Source organism: Mytilus galloprovincialis, chromosome 8, assembly GCF_965363235.1.
Source record: "Mytilus galloprovincialis chromosome 8, xbMytGall1.hap1.1, whole genome shotgun sequence".
NCBI classification, from domain to species: domain Eukaryota; kingdom Metazoa; phylum Mollusca; class Bivalvia; order Mytilida; family Mytilidae; genus Mytilus; species Mytilus galloprovincialis.
The window spans coordinates 11,113,138-11,126,533 of NC_134845.1; the positions used below are offsets into that span (position 1 = coordinate 11,113,138).

The window sequence follows — 13,396 nt, forward strand, 5'->3', positions numbered from 1 at the left end:
AACAACATTTTCGTAAAAACAAGAATGTGCTATCCGTTTTGCTTTCTTGTTTGAAAAGTTACTAATTTATCATGTCGTTGCCTTTTATTATTTTCTATACAGTAAATCTTTGCTAATTATTGAAAATCGTATAGTCATAGCTTCATCTTTATGGTATTCATTTGATAGTTTTGTCATTGGCAATCCTTATTGTTAAAGTGACAAATTAGAATGTTATACACTTAAGTACCTTTTGTACTTTGTTATGTTCTAAACCTAAGTGCAACGGAAATATCAGTTTTGGAAAAACTGTACAGCCTATCTAAAAACATTTAATTTTAAATGACATATAATAATATAATTTTAAGGAAGTAATAGAATAGTCAAAGTACAATAGTAATGAATTTCCGCACTTAATTTAATATTTTGTTTTCCTTGACGTGAAAAATGTATGTGAACTGGTTGTTCTCATTTCTGGCTTTACTAAAGGCATGCACTGCAGCATCACTCCCGGATGGCTATTGTCGCCAAATAATTAGGTAACGATATATTTCAATACATTATGTTTTTAATATAACTATTCAATTTGCAATTCCATTGTTCAGTTTTCAAGATTCATATTAAATAAATCGATACGATGTCTTATCTATTTTATGAAAGCGTTGAGAAATAATTTTGTTGGGGGGGGGGGGGGGGAGGGGGGGCGCAAGGGTTGTTTGAGATATGTGAACCAAGGATTGGATTGCAATACCTTGTTCATTTTACATTCCATTTTCATATTAACAATTTTGAAATAATATAAATTGGAAAGATGAGTGATTGATATTTGCTTTAAAATGTATTCTTGGTGATATTAGTATAGCGATTCAACAGTAATACATATACACTACCGTGTACCTGCTATTACTTTTAATTGTAAGATGACACGTAAAACACAATGACCGTGAGGTGATCTTACTATATAATATATAATATAAAAAAGAAGATGTGGTATGATTGCCAATGAGACAACTATCCACAAGAGACCAAAATGACACAGAAATTAATTAACAACTATAGGTCACCGAACGGCCTTCAACAGTGAGCAAAGCCCATACTGCAATGTCAGATATGAAAGGCCCCGAAATGACCATGTAAAACAATTCAAACGAGAAAACTAACGACCTTATTTATATAAAAAAAATGTACAGATAGTTTCGTTCATCTGTGGAGTTATATATGGGCTTAAAATGATCGTATGGGTGTTCCATTTATTTTGTCTTTAGAGGAGAGTTGTCTCAAGGCAGTCAAACCCCATCTTCTTATTTGCATATCGTATAGCAAAGAATATGAAGAGTAATAAAAGCAACATTTCTTAAAATAGTTTCAACTGAATTCTTATGCAATTGTTGATAAAACTTTATACATTTTATATATTTTCATTCACAAACCTTAGCGGAAAGAGAGTAAAGTTTTGTTGTAATAATTCAGAGGAAAAAGATGGAAAGTGTATTAGTAAGTATGACACCTTTTTTTTTTGTATTTTTTGAAAAACCAATCGGGATTGTAGAAATTTTTCGTTGAAATATTTATAAAATATTGGATTCCACGATCTACGATTTGATTCTACGAACAATTGTTTTTTTATATTTTTTTTATGAAAAGCCTAGACAATAAAACGCTTAAAGTAATTGAATCAATATGGATTATCTTATACAAATTGAAAATCTCAATCCACCACTTCGTCAAATTTGAACATATATGTAGATGAGTTTTGTTTGCATGCGGATCAAATTTGATTGAGATTCATATTCTGAACACATTATATAGATATAGGAAGATGTGGTGTGAGTGCCAATGAGACAACTCTCCATACAAATAACAATTTAAAAAGTAAACCAGTATAGGTTAAAGTACGGCCTTCAACACGGAGCCTTGGCTCACACCGAACAACAAGCTATAAAGGGCCCCAAAATTACTAGTGTAAAACCATTCAAACGGGAAAACCAACGGTCTAATCTATATAAACAAAACGAGAAACGAGAAACACGTATATATTACATAAACAAACGACAACTACTGTACATCAGATTCCTGACTTAGGACAGGTGCAAACATTTGCAGCGGGATTAAACGTTTTAATGGATCCAAACCTTCTCCCTTTTTCTGAAACAATAGCATAACATCACATCAAAGAAAAACATACGATAAAATATCAATTGGCAGACTTAACTCAATCAAAAAACGTATGATTAAACAATGAACGAATAAATTCGATCTGCGATATCTGAATACAAATGCACAGTTAATTAAATATTAGAGACAAACATTCATGACCAAAAAGCTAACAAACAAATTCAAACACATGACTGAGAAATATTTAACCAATCAATGTTCACTTTAGAAAAAAACCGGTTTTTTTATAATCTTGAAGTTTATACAAATGTTGTAAGAATAAGTGAAAAATTGAAGATATTACAAATAATCAAAGCTGGTGTACAGACAAGATCCATATAAATAAAAAATAACAAAAAAGCATTATAAACAGTATCAACAGGTCGAATTAACAAGAAAATACGATTTGAGAGTACTCGCAGTTACTGACAGCTAGTTAAAAGCCAAAACCAATTAATAATAAAAAAAATCATGCATCAGAGACTAAAATCGACTAAAACACATCACAGGGATTTAGTATTTTAACGTCATTAATAGTCAAAGAAGACATGACTTGTGCAATGCCAAAAATAAATGTATCGACAGGTAGTAGTATAGTGAAGAGCGACTTCTATAGAAATAAAAGTTAACGTGTCTGTGTCTCTATACATCTCGCCTCAAAAGATAATGAAATTTAGTTATGTTTTAATTTGCTAATGACAATATCAATATTAGTGCCAATGTGAACTATATTCAGAGATCTTATTACAATATTGGTACGATAACCCTTACTTATAAGTTTGTTTAACGGTTCGATGAGTTTACAAGGATCACATAGTGATTTCCTCGCTTTAAGTACAATATTACCATAAAATTTAGGATGTGAAATACCATTTTTAATAAGCTTTCTACAGGTATAGCCAAATTTACTAATCAAATCTTTGTATCTATGAAAGAATTTAGTAAAAGTTTTAAGTAATTTATGGTATCGAAATCCCTGACACAACAATTTACCAGTGATGCATTGATTACGTTCGTTAAAATCTATGACATCAGAACACACACGGGCAAACCGAACGAGTTGCGATATATAAACACCGTATGATGGAGCCAAAGGCACATCGCCGTCTAAAAAAGGAAAATTAACAATAGGAAATGAAAAATCGTCTTTTTTGTCGTAAATTTTAGTGTGAAGTTTATGCATATTTAAAAAAGATTGCTTGATTGCTTGAGTGATATTAACACCATTGTCCGGAGAGAACAGATAGGAAAACTAATAATCCTAGTTATAAATATTGGAGCTCCCGCCACGTTTGGAATTCGGACTCACAACCCTTATGTTGACAGCTAAGTGATACAGTAGTTCGAATGCTAAGGCTTCGCGTCCCCTTAGGGTTCTGGACGAGAACATAAACAACAATAAATGCAAAATGTTGTTCCTGCTAAGTGTATTGACCTGTTTAAGGCCGGGAAGTTATTATTTGCATTAGGAAACTTTGATTTCGTGGATAGTAGTGAAAATTTTGTCATGTTATTTGATGTGCTCGTAGTTTTAGTAATGCATATATGCATGTTAAGAGCTTTTTAAAAGATAAAAAGTTTATTCATAAAATTCATGTTCTATTTTAGAATGTAGTTTAGGGTTCATTTCAATAGACGGTGAACCATGTAAACCTTGTCCTTATGGTAGCTATGACCAGAAGTGTTACAAAATATGTATGTGTACGAAAAATCAAAGGTATATTTTCAAGTCATTTTACAAATACACCAAAAAAAATCTCTTCGACGAAAACTTAAAGCAATTATACAAATAAACCATTGACAATTTAATAAAATAAATCCAAACATACTTTAAGACTGGACGAAACAACATATGTTGACCAGACAATTATTTTTTAGATGTAATAACGTCTTTGGATGTATTGATATCTATCAAACCAGTACAGAAACAAGCAACGCTGGAAGTTCCGCAATATTTAAAGGTATGTTTATGTCATTGAAAGGTGTATTAATATAATTCAATAGTTTATGTATTATGTCTTCTAATTGGCTGACAGTTTATTGTCGTTTCATAAACACTATTTTGTTATGCGACCGTGAAGTCACATACGTTTTTTCGTGATTTACGCCTTCAAAATGGAATTTAGTAATAAATTAGAAGGAACTACTGTAATACGTTGTCTGTTAAATTTTGTTTTGAATCCACATACATTTATTGTACCTTATACGATTTCATCAATACTACAGTGTACGCTTAATTAATTCATATAATCCTTTTTTGTGCTATTGTGCTCTTGGCAACCCGAACAAGCAAGTGACAAAAATACATGTAGAGCACACAGACACACACACTCAGAGAGAGAGAGAGAGAGAGAGAGAGAGAGAGAGAGAGAGTAAAAAAAATGTGGAACAATTTTTATGGAATTAGTTTTCTTTGCAGTTACCACCGTTAATTCCATTTTCACAAACTCTTACGGCGGATATTCAGAACAAATCGAAACCAGCAGTGGTAAATATAAATCATATACTAGTATTTAAATTCTGCTTTATGAATTGTTGCTTCTGTGATTTTTCTCGACAGACCCATATTGTTTACTACAGAGCTGTTGATACCGTCGGGGAATAAACTATAAGTTTAAATATATTTATTTATAGTGGATTGGGCAGCAAGGTATTGCAACTTATATTAATCTCTTTCTACTTAGCGGGTGCGAGTGCTACCTTGTAGTGGCATTAGCCTGCTCTTTTTCTAAATCTTCAAGAGTGTCTTTTATGTGCAAGAGATATGACTCTCTCTTAACACGGGTCAGCCATTTACTGTCCCCTTCCGACGGACTATCATCATTTCCTCAAGACCATACTCGCAAATGGTGTCAAGGGAGAGCCGAAAATTAAGTCCCTGAATTTTTTCCCCGTAATCGAACCAGGAACCTTTGTGTTAGTAGTCCGATGCACTAACCACTAAACCACGGCTCTGGCCCTTGTCAACACCAAACAGCAAGCTATAAACGAATGGATAACAATTGTCACATTCTTGTAGAACATTTCACGAAGTTTGCAGAAAACAAATAATATATATGGGAAACAAAAGATGACCACCAATGAATATAAATAAATATGACTCTTTCAGAATAATGTGTTTTTAGAATAAAGGCCTTCTGGTGTATTGGTATTAGAAATTAGATTATTATTGAATAATAGCATAGTTGTAAAAGATACTTGTGAGAACCAAATAATTGGCGCTTAAGCACTACCAATTCGAGATTTGACCGTTATGGTCTGACTTCAGTTTATTATCGTTTGAACATTCAGTTGCTATTAATGCATAGATTTTTCTTCTACTCTTAGTATATATCTTAAATTGTATAGCAGCTATTGAGTACTATACATTGTTTTATTTTGTAATTCATGAATGATTTTTTAACCCTCGACCAATTTTTTCATGAATGCATCAGAACCTGTGACAACTACATTTCGAAACAGAGAAAGGCAGACACATAATACACCTGTTAAAAGCAATAGTGAAGGTTTGTTTTATCTGATGTTCTTTGTAGTATTATTCTTATCAGTTTATTGGGGAAAATGATATAGTGAACAACTGCAAACTGGTTTATCATATTACGGTTCGCTAATACGAACAAAAGTACAACATCTTTGCAAATGTTGATTTCAGTGTTCTAAATGAAGACAAATGCAGACAAATACTTCGGAATCACTAATTTTTTCAAACACTCAAATAAAACATTTCAAATTTTACGTTGATAAATTTTTTGGGCTACGGTTCATTTCCAGTCAACATTGACCTAAGACTGAGTTGGTTATTATGCTTATGTGCATTTTGGTCATATATCTCCTCACAAATCTTCGGTAAAGTTCAAAATAACAGTAAAATCCAGAAAGCGTATCGGAAGAACCAACATATTAGGTATTATCTGTATGTTCAAGCATTGTGTCAATTCGACTGGTTGTAAACTGTAAATCCCCCAAGGATATCACCAGTCAATGGTTTAGATTTGACGTGATTTTTAAAATACAAATCTGCAATTCAGGATTCAATACATGAATTTGTACTTAAAAAATGTTATTCACCTCAATCAACAGAAATAACTGAGTTTACATTTTGTTTATGTTTTTTCAGGACTGCTGGAAAGAGAAATTCTTATTTATTCTTTGTGTGCTGCAGGATTTATAATATGCATTGTAGTTTGTGTCGCTTGTTTTTGCTGCAAAACTCTTAAACGTCGTAAAACTGTTGACATTAGTGTTCGTGAACAAATAAAAGAAAATGTAGATATACATGACCATAATGTACCAGGAATTTATGATTTCATAGATGAAGATGACATGTTACAATTATCTCCAATAGCCAAAACCCGTAGTGAATCTATAAGATCCAGTAATAGTTATTCGTTTACTGTTTCTACTCACAGTGACGGCTATTTAGATCCGATTTCAAGCATTAAAATCAGTCATTCAGATACATCAACATCAGACCCTGACATTAAGAATGAAAACAGCAGTTATATCCATCACTACCAAACTATTAGTCATCAGCCTGTTGCATTATCACATGAATATACCAGATGCATTGGTGTTCCATACTTAGAACTGGTTGATTTTGGTCGTAGTAGGACAAATGGAATTAATTCAAACGGAGGCTTTCAAAGACGACAAACAAAAATTAAACACAATCTAAACAATAAGATGAACATACAAAAATATCATCAAAGTGAATCAGACATAAAAAACTGTTCTAAAGGTCCGTGTCCTTCAAAGAAATTTAGATCGTCTTATTAGATTAAATACTTTCATTCGTTTAGAATACTGTTGAATTTATTTCCAACAATAAGTGTTTGAGATGCAACAAATGTTAGTTCGTTTATAAGGCACCGTTAACATGTAGGGCTAATAGTATCTTTTTAACGTACTAACGCTTATCCAGTTTGTCGAGTACTTAAACTTTTATTGTGCTGACATTTTCTTCGTTAAAGGTCCCTTTATAAATAAGTATGTTATATATGAGCTTTAGCACCACTCATCTTCAATACTATTCAGTTAGATCTGCACAATCACGGTCAACCCGGTCTTCAAACAAATAGAAAAATATCCATGGAATCTGTTCAGGTCTACCTCGTTTTTTTTTTAGGTTTTCTTATTTACCTTAGAACTCGTTGTTTTTGTTAATGTTTTTCGTTTAATAGTAGAAATAGCTGAGAATATATTTTCCACTCAATGCTCTTCAAACTTCTAAAATAAAATAAAAAGTTGCGGGTTTGGAATCTAAACGACTAAGGCTATTTCAATTGGCCGTAAGATGGAACTAATGTCATTTTATCGGTTGATTGGAAAGGACATTGAAAGCCGCTGACAAAGTACTGGCATTATATATAAAATCCTCACAATTTATTATTGGTCATCAGAATTCTAAAAATTAAATAAAAGCAGTTTTGTTAAAAGAGAAGTCAAAAGATGCCAAAGGACATTCCAACTCATAAGTCGAAAATAAACTGACAATACCATGACTAAGACAGAAAAAGACAACAAAAGTACACAAAATACAACAAAATACAACAAAGAAAACCAAAGACTGAGTAAAATGAACCCACAAATCACTGGGGTGATATCAGGTGCTCAGGAAGGGTAAGCAGATCCTGCTCTAAATTTGGCACCAGTTTTGTTACTCATGTTAGTACAAACCCGGTAATAAGTCTTAAAACGTTTTCTTTATTCATTGTTTCATAATTGATGAAAAGAATGCTTTATTTAATCAAATTGAACTTTGATTACCTGTCTGCAGTTCTTTAACAGAAGTTTGTCCAAATTCTGGCCAGTGGAACAGTTTTAGTTGATCAAACAAATTGCGATTTAGTCCGAAATTCTAATGAAATGCAACTACTGGGGGGAAACACAAATATTTTTTGAAAGCGAAGGGCGTATGAAATACCAATCTGCTTACGAATCTGGCAGTGGGGGGGGGATATGTCAAAGGAAAAACACGTTCAAGGTTTACATAAATTTAAGTTCAAAAGGTATAATGGTGCAAAATTATAACATTCGTTTCCTTTTCCTGTTCTGATATTTCAAAATATAAATTGGTTGACATGCACTAGAAATTAACTCCTATAGTGGAGCTAACAAAATAAAATGCAATCATTCTATCTAGAGACTTCTCAAATTATCAGACACGCAGAGATAAAAGAACTATTATTCCTAACTCATGATGAGGGTTACCTAAACATAGGATGGTAAGTTATGCCGGGAAAGGGGGGTGGTGCCATGTTTTCAAATTCTTCTAAAATGCCAACAAAGACTGGTGCTCAAACCTTTGACAACCAATGTATAATGTTCTTGAGGTTTACTAAATGCGCAAAGCATATGATAATACTGAATCAAAATGGTGGTATAAAAATAAAATCAACAGTAGTATACAGCTGTTCAAAAGTCATAAATCGATTGAGAGATATCAAATTCGGGTTATGAACTAAAGTCGAGGAACACACATCAACAATAAGAAGAAAACAACGGAACAACAGAAACCCTGAAGTGAACAAAATCAAACGTCAGCATACATAGAAACGAAGTATTGATAACAACTGCCATATTCCTGACTGGGTACAGGACATTTTAAGAAAACATAATAGGTTGAACTTGGTTTTATGGCTAGCCAAACCTCCCGCTTATATATGGCAATGTGCACAAATATCGCTCAAATAACAACCCTAAGTGACAGAAATATAGTATAAACAAATGCAAGAACATTCAGCACAGAAAAACGCATAAATAAATTATATAATCGTACATTAGTAACATGTCAACCATAGAATAACAACGGACAACTTCCATTAACGATAGCACAAGACACCACAAATTGTGACATCATTTTGTGACATATATAATCTTTAAATTCATACAATCAAATGGAACTGGATCCAAAATTTAACAATTATTTTCACAATACTAGTCCAAATAATCATCATGATTATGACGGTATTGAAAAGCTATTTAAATTAAATGCTGTGACGACTTCATAGTTATTTGGAGTAATACAATACTTTATCCATGAACAATTATCTCGACTATACTGACAAATAAGACATATGTGAAATGTACCCCCCAAAAAAACAGAATTCAAACAACAAACGTTAAGACATAACACAATATCCAACCGAACTTACAAAAGAAACATCATAAGTAAATACATGAATGTTGGATGTACAAATACCGAGACACGTCTTATAGCAATGCAAATTCATACTCGGCAAAATAGTCATATTCGGGAATAGGTCACGTTCAATACTAAGAAGACAGACGACATAGATGTTAAACCACAATTTAAAACGTGTTAAAAATGTCGTTATTTAGTTAAGACACAGACACATCGTATAGATCAATCAATTCGTGATGGTGTCCAAAAATTTAAGTCCAGACAATACACTGACCAAAAGAAAAACGAACTACGAAACGGAAAATCCCTAATCAAATGGCAAAATCAAATAATTAAACGAATTGATAACAACTGTCATAAACCTGACTTGGTACAGGTATTTTCTAATGTAGAAAGTGGTGGATTAAACCTGGTCTTATAGCTAGATGAACTTCTCACTTGTATGACAGTCGCATAAAATTCCATAATATAGATATATACTTTTTCTCTACAACCAATTGGCTAAGGTACAGAGAGGGAAACATAAGAATATAAGACGATAGGATAAACAATCTTAAACAAAACAAAGACAATTGAAGTCAGTTACTTGAAATTAGTTATTGTATTTGAAAAAGTATACTGATGTCATTGATTAGAAATTATAGAAACGTCAACAAAAGGTTCAAATGAGTTACCATTTGTGACATATACACAGATCTTCCGGTGTTTGGTGTTTTGGTAGGATTTACTTTACTCAAATTTTTATTTTGTGAATTTTTTTGTATTGATTTCGTCTTGCTTTATCATTTTGTCTTTTGAAAGAAAGTAAAATAACAAAATACGAACTACGAAACGGAAAATCCCTAATCAAATAGCAAAATCAAAAGATCAAACGAATTGATAACAACTGTCATATACCTGACTTGGTACAGGTATTTTCTTATGTAGAAAATGATGGATTAAACCTGGTTTTATAGCTAGATAAACCTCTCACTTGTATGACAGTCGCATACAATTCCATAATATTGACAACGATGTGTGAACAAAACAAACAGACATAATAGGTAAAAATGTCAAAAATAAGAGAGTTCAGTAAATTGTGTTGTATGGGTAGTTTTCCGCAAATTGTTTTCTGATTTTTCTCATCACTTGTTTTTTTGGTTTTTGTTGGAGTTCAACCTCTTCCGTACACACACATCAACCTTTAATCAAGATTATTTCGATTGAATTTAAACGGAAGCCCTGGGTCATTGCATCGCCTTGACAAGATACAGGTGGTGCTGGATTGTTGCTACATAAGAATATGGAAATATTGACCTACAAATGATATCAAATAAAATTGAAAATAGAAATGGGGATTGTGTCAAAGAGACAACCAACCCAACCAAAGTGAAGAAAACAGCCCAATGCCATCAACTTATCTTCAACAGAGCGAGATAATCTGCACCCGGAGGCGGGCTTCAGCTGGCCGCTAAAACTAAAATGTGTACTAATTCAGTGAAAACGGACGTCACACTAAACTTCAAAACGTAATATTGTAGAGGGTACTGATGTATATTATGCGTTTTTCAAAATGTTACTGCTCGTCATGTCTTTGAGGAATAAAGTTGGTCAATAAAACATAGCTATTATTTGTACAAAACAACTTATCTGTAAGGAAAACAAAGGTTTGAATTTTTTAATATTGTATATAATTGATTGTCTTTTACAAAACACAACAGAACCAAAGGGAATAATTACGTGACGATTTGACGTCACACATAAAAATTATCTGAAGAAAACAAATTATATGTGAAGAAAACAAAGGTTTAAATTTTAATATTGTATGTGATTAATGTTTTTTAATAATCGCCACAGTACCGGTGGGGAAGATTATGTGACTATTTATTTCAAATGCATTGAGAAATGGATGACTAAATGCACCGGTGTAATCATGTATAACGACCATCCCTTTTTGTCCAAAGCATTCTCATGAAATGTTTTATAAACGGACAATGGATGCCATATTATGCCTTTTTGTTTTTGTATAAATTTCAAACATTAAGTTTGAACAATATGTAACAATGAAGTTCTGTGTCTGATGAAATATTTAGATGGATAGGAAAGAGAAAGCTAATAAAGAATTCAAAACAGCAGATCAATAAAAAAGATATAATAGATTCAGTTTAATATATAGGGAGCTTTTCGTATGCATTTACAAACATGTTGCCTTTTTAAACGGTTAGAACGTATGCTTTAATACATGTTTATTTTCGCGACTTAGAGATGAAAATAGACAACTCGTTACGAAGCATACTACCTTCGTTACTTTTTTTCCAACAATCCAGTTCCATGTTAGAAGACGTGTGTGCAAAAGACGACTATGAGTGTCAACATCCTGATGATGTTGGTGGTATTGGGAACTTGCTGCACAATAAAAGTCAGAACATTAATATCCTACGACGTCTGCAACGTATGAGTATGCAAAAATGTGTCAAAGAATGCTTCACGACGTCGCAGTGTATCGCAATAAACTACAGGAAGAATTGGAAGCTCTGTGACATTCTTGACAAGTTACCCGATGGAGAAAAACTGCAAAACGAATCTGGTAGTATTTATTCTAAATTATCAAGCTGGCCAAAGGTATGTATATCTTAACTATCTTAACTATAAAAAAAGAAGATGAAGTATGATTGCCAATGAGACAACCCTCCACAAGAGACCAAAATGACAAAGAAATTAACAACTATAGGTCACCGCACGGTCTTCAACAATGAACAAATACCATACCGCACCGTCAGCTATAAAAGGCCCCGAAATGAAAATGTAATACAATTCAAACGAGAAAACTAACGGCCTTATTTATGTACTATGTTTGCGAAGTATTCGAATAACCATTCATGGAAATCATATCATACCTTGTTTTAAAAGCATTGAGATGGTACTTTAGCTAGTTTGCGGTATAACATTTACTTTATGTTAGCCTTATATACAATATCGTACACATAGTAGATAGTAGGTCGATTTAGTCGAAACTATTTATCGAGTACTCGTATATTATAACGAATGATACTAAGGCAAAATTCAAACCTGTAGTACGCTGGATTCAACCATGCATTACTTTACTATGATGTAAGTTTAATTCGACTCAAAATAAACTCATCATAGATACCAGGATTTTGAAATTACGCCAGACACGCATTTCGTCTACAAAAGATTCATCAGTGACGCTCGATTCCAAAAAATTTAAACGGCCGAAGTTGAAGAGCATTGAGAACCAAAATTCCTAAAAGGTTGTATATTCCTGATGTAGAAAAACCTTAGTATTTCAAAATATTCAAAAGTTTTGTAAACAGTTAATCTATAAATATGACCATATCGATGATAATTCATGTCAGCACAGAAGAGCTGACTATATATATAGCTACTAGAAGACGAGAAGAGCTGACTACAAATGAGAACAATGGGTATCGGTTGCCGAGTAGTCTTAGTAGTTCATCTACTGTATCACAAGCCTCTCAACACTTAGATTGTCAGTTCGACTTTAATCTTAATCAACTAGGATCTATAGTTTTCCTGTCGAAGGTCTGTGGTTCTCTCCGGGCACTCCAGCTCCCATTCACAATCTGTCTGTGAATACTGCTGAAAGTGGCGTTAAATACCCTATAAAACTGCGGTAAACGTCAATGAAACGCCTAAAAAAATATATTACTAATTTAACAGTAAAGATCAAAATATCTCCAACTTATGAAAACAAAATATAAATAGTACTTACTGTGAACTTACTGTGATTTAAACAATATTTTGAGATAAAAACAAAAAACATGTTCATTCAAGGCACACAGATTCGAATTTTGTATCGTTAATTTTTACCGTTCTAACTTTTGTACCCAAAACTGCAACGCCTAAACGACCACGGCTATCGGCGGGTTCAATGAAAATCAATTCATTGCGTTCAATATGTAGTTTTGGTTTTATTTTACATTAGCTAATAATTGTCCTAATCTTGGTTGCACAATATATCTAACAGCTAAGATTGGATATACTCTCTGAACAAATCAGAATGTTATTCATATCAAATTTGTTTTAACTTTTCGGATGCTTACTTGAAAGAGGGACGAAAGATACCAAAGGGACAGTCAAACTCATAAATCTAAAACA

At 32.7% G+C, this 13,396-nt stretch overlaps 1 protein-coding gene across 1 annotated transcript; it reads left to right on the plus strand.

Moving 5' to 3' along the window:
* The first annotated feature begins 386 nt into the window (after positions 1–386).
* On the plus strand, positions 387–6,934 carry LOC143043110 (uncharacterized). The gene is made up of 7 exons (XM_076215570.1): positions 387–518; positions 1,415–1,473; positions 3,742–3,850; positions 4,012–4,094; positions 4,553–4,621; positions 5,568–5,639; positions 6,251–6,934. Exons 1-7 carry the CDS (start codon positions 427–429, stop codon positions 6,907–6,909), a joined length of 1,143 nt encoding a protein of 380 aa, XP_076071685.1. The 5' UTR covers positions 387–426; the 3' UTR covers positions 6,910–6,934.
* Positions 6,935–13,396: the final 6,462 nt, after the last annotated feature.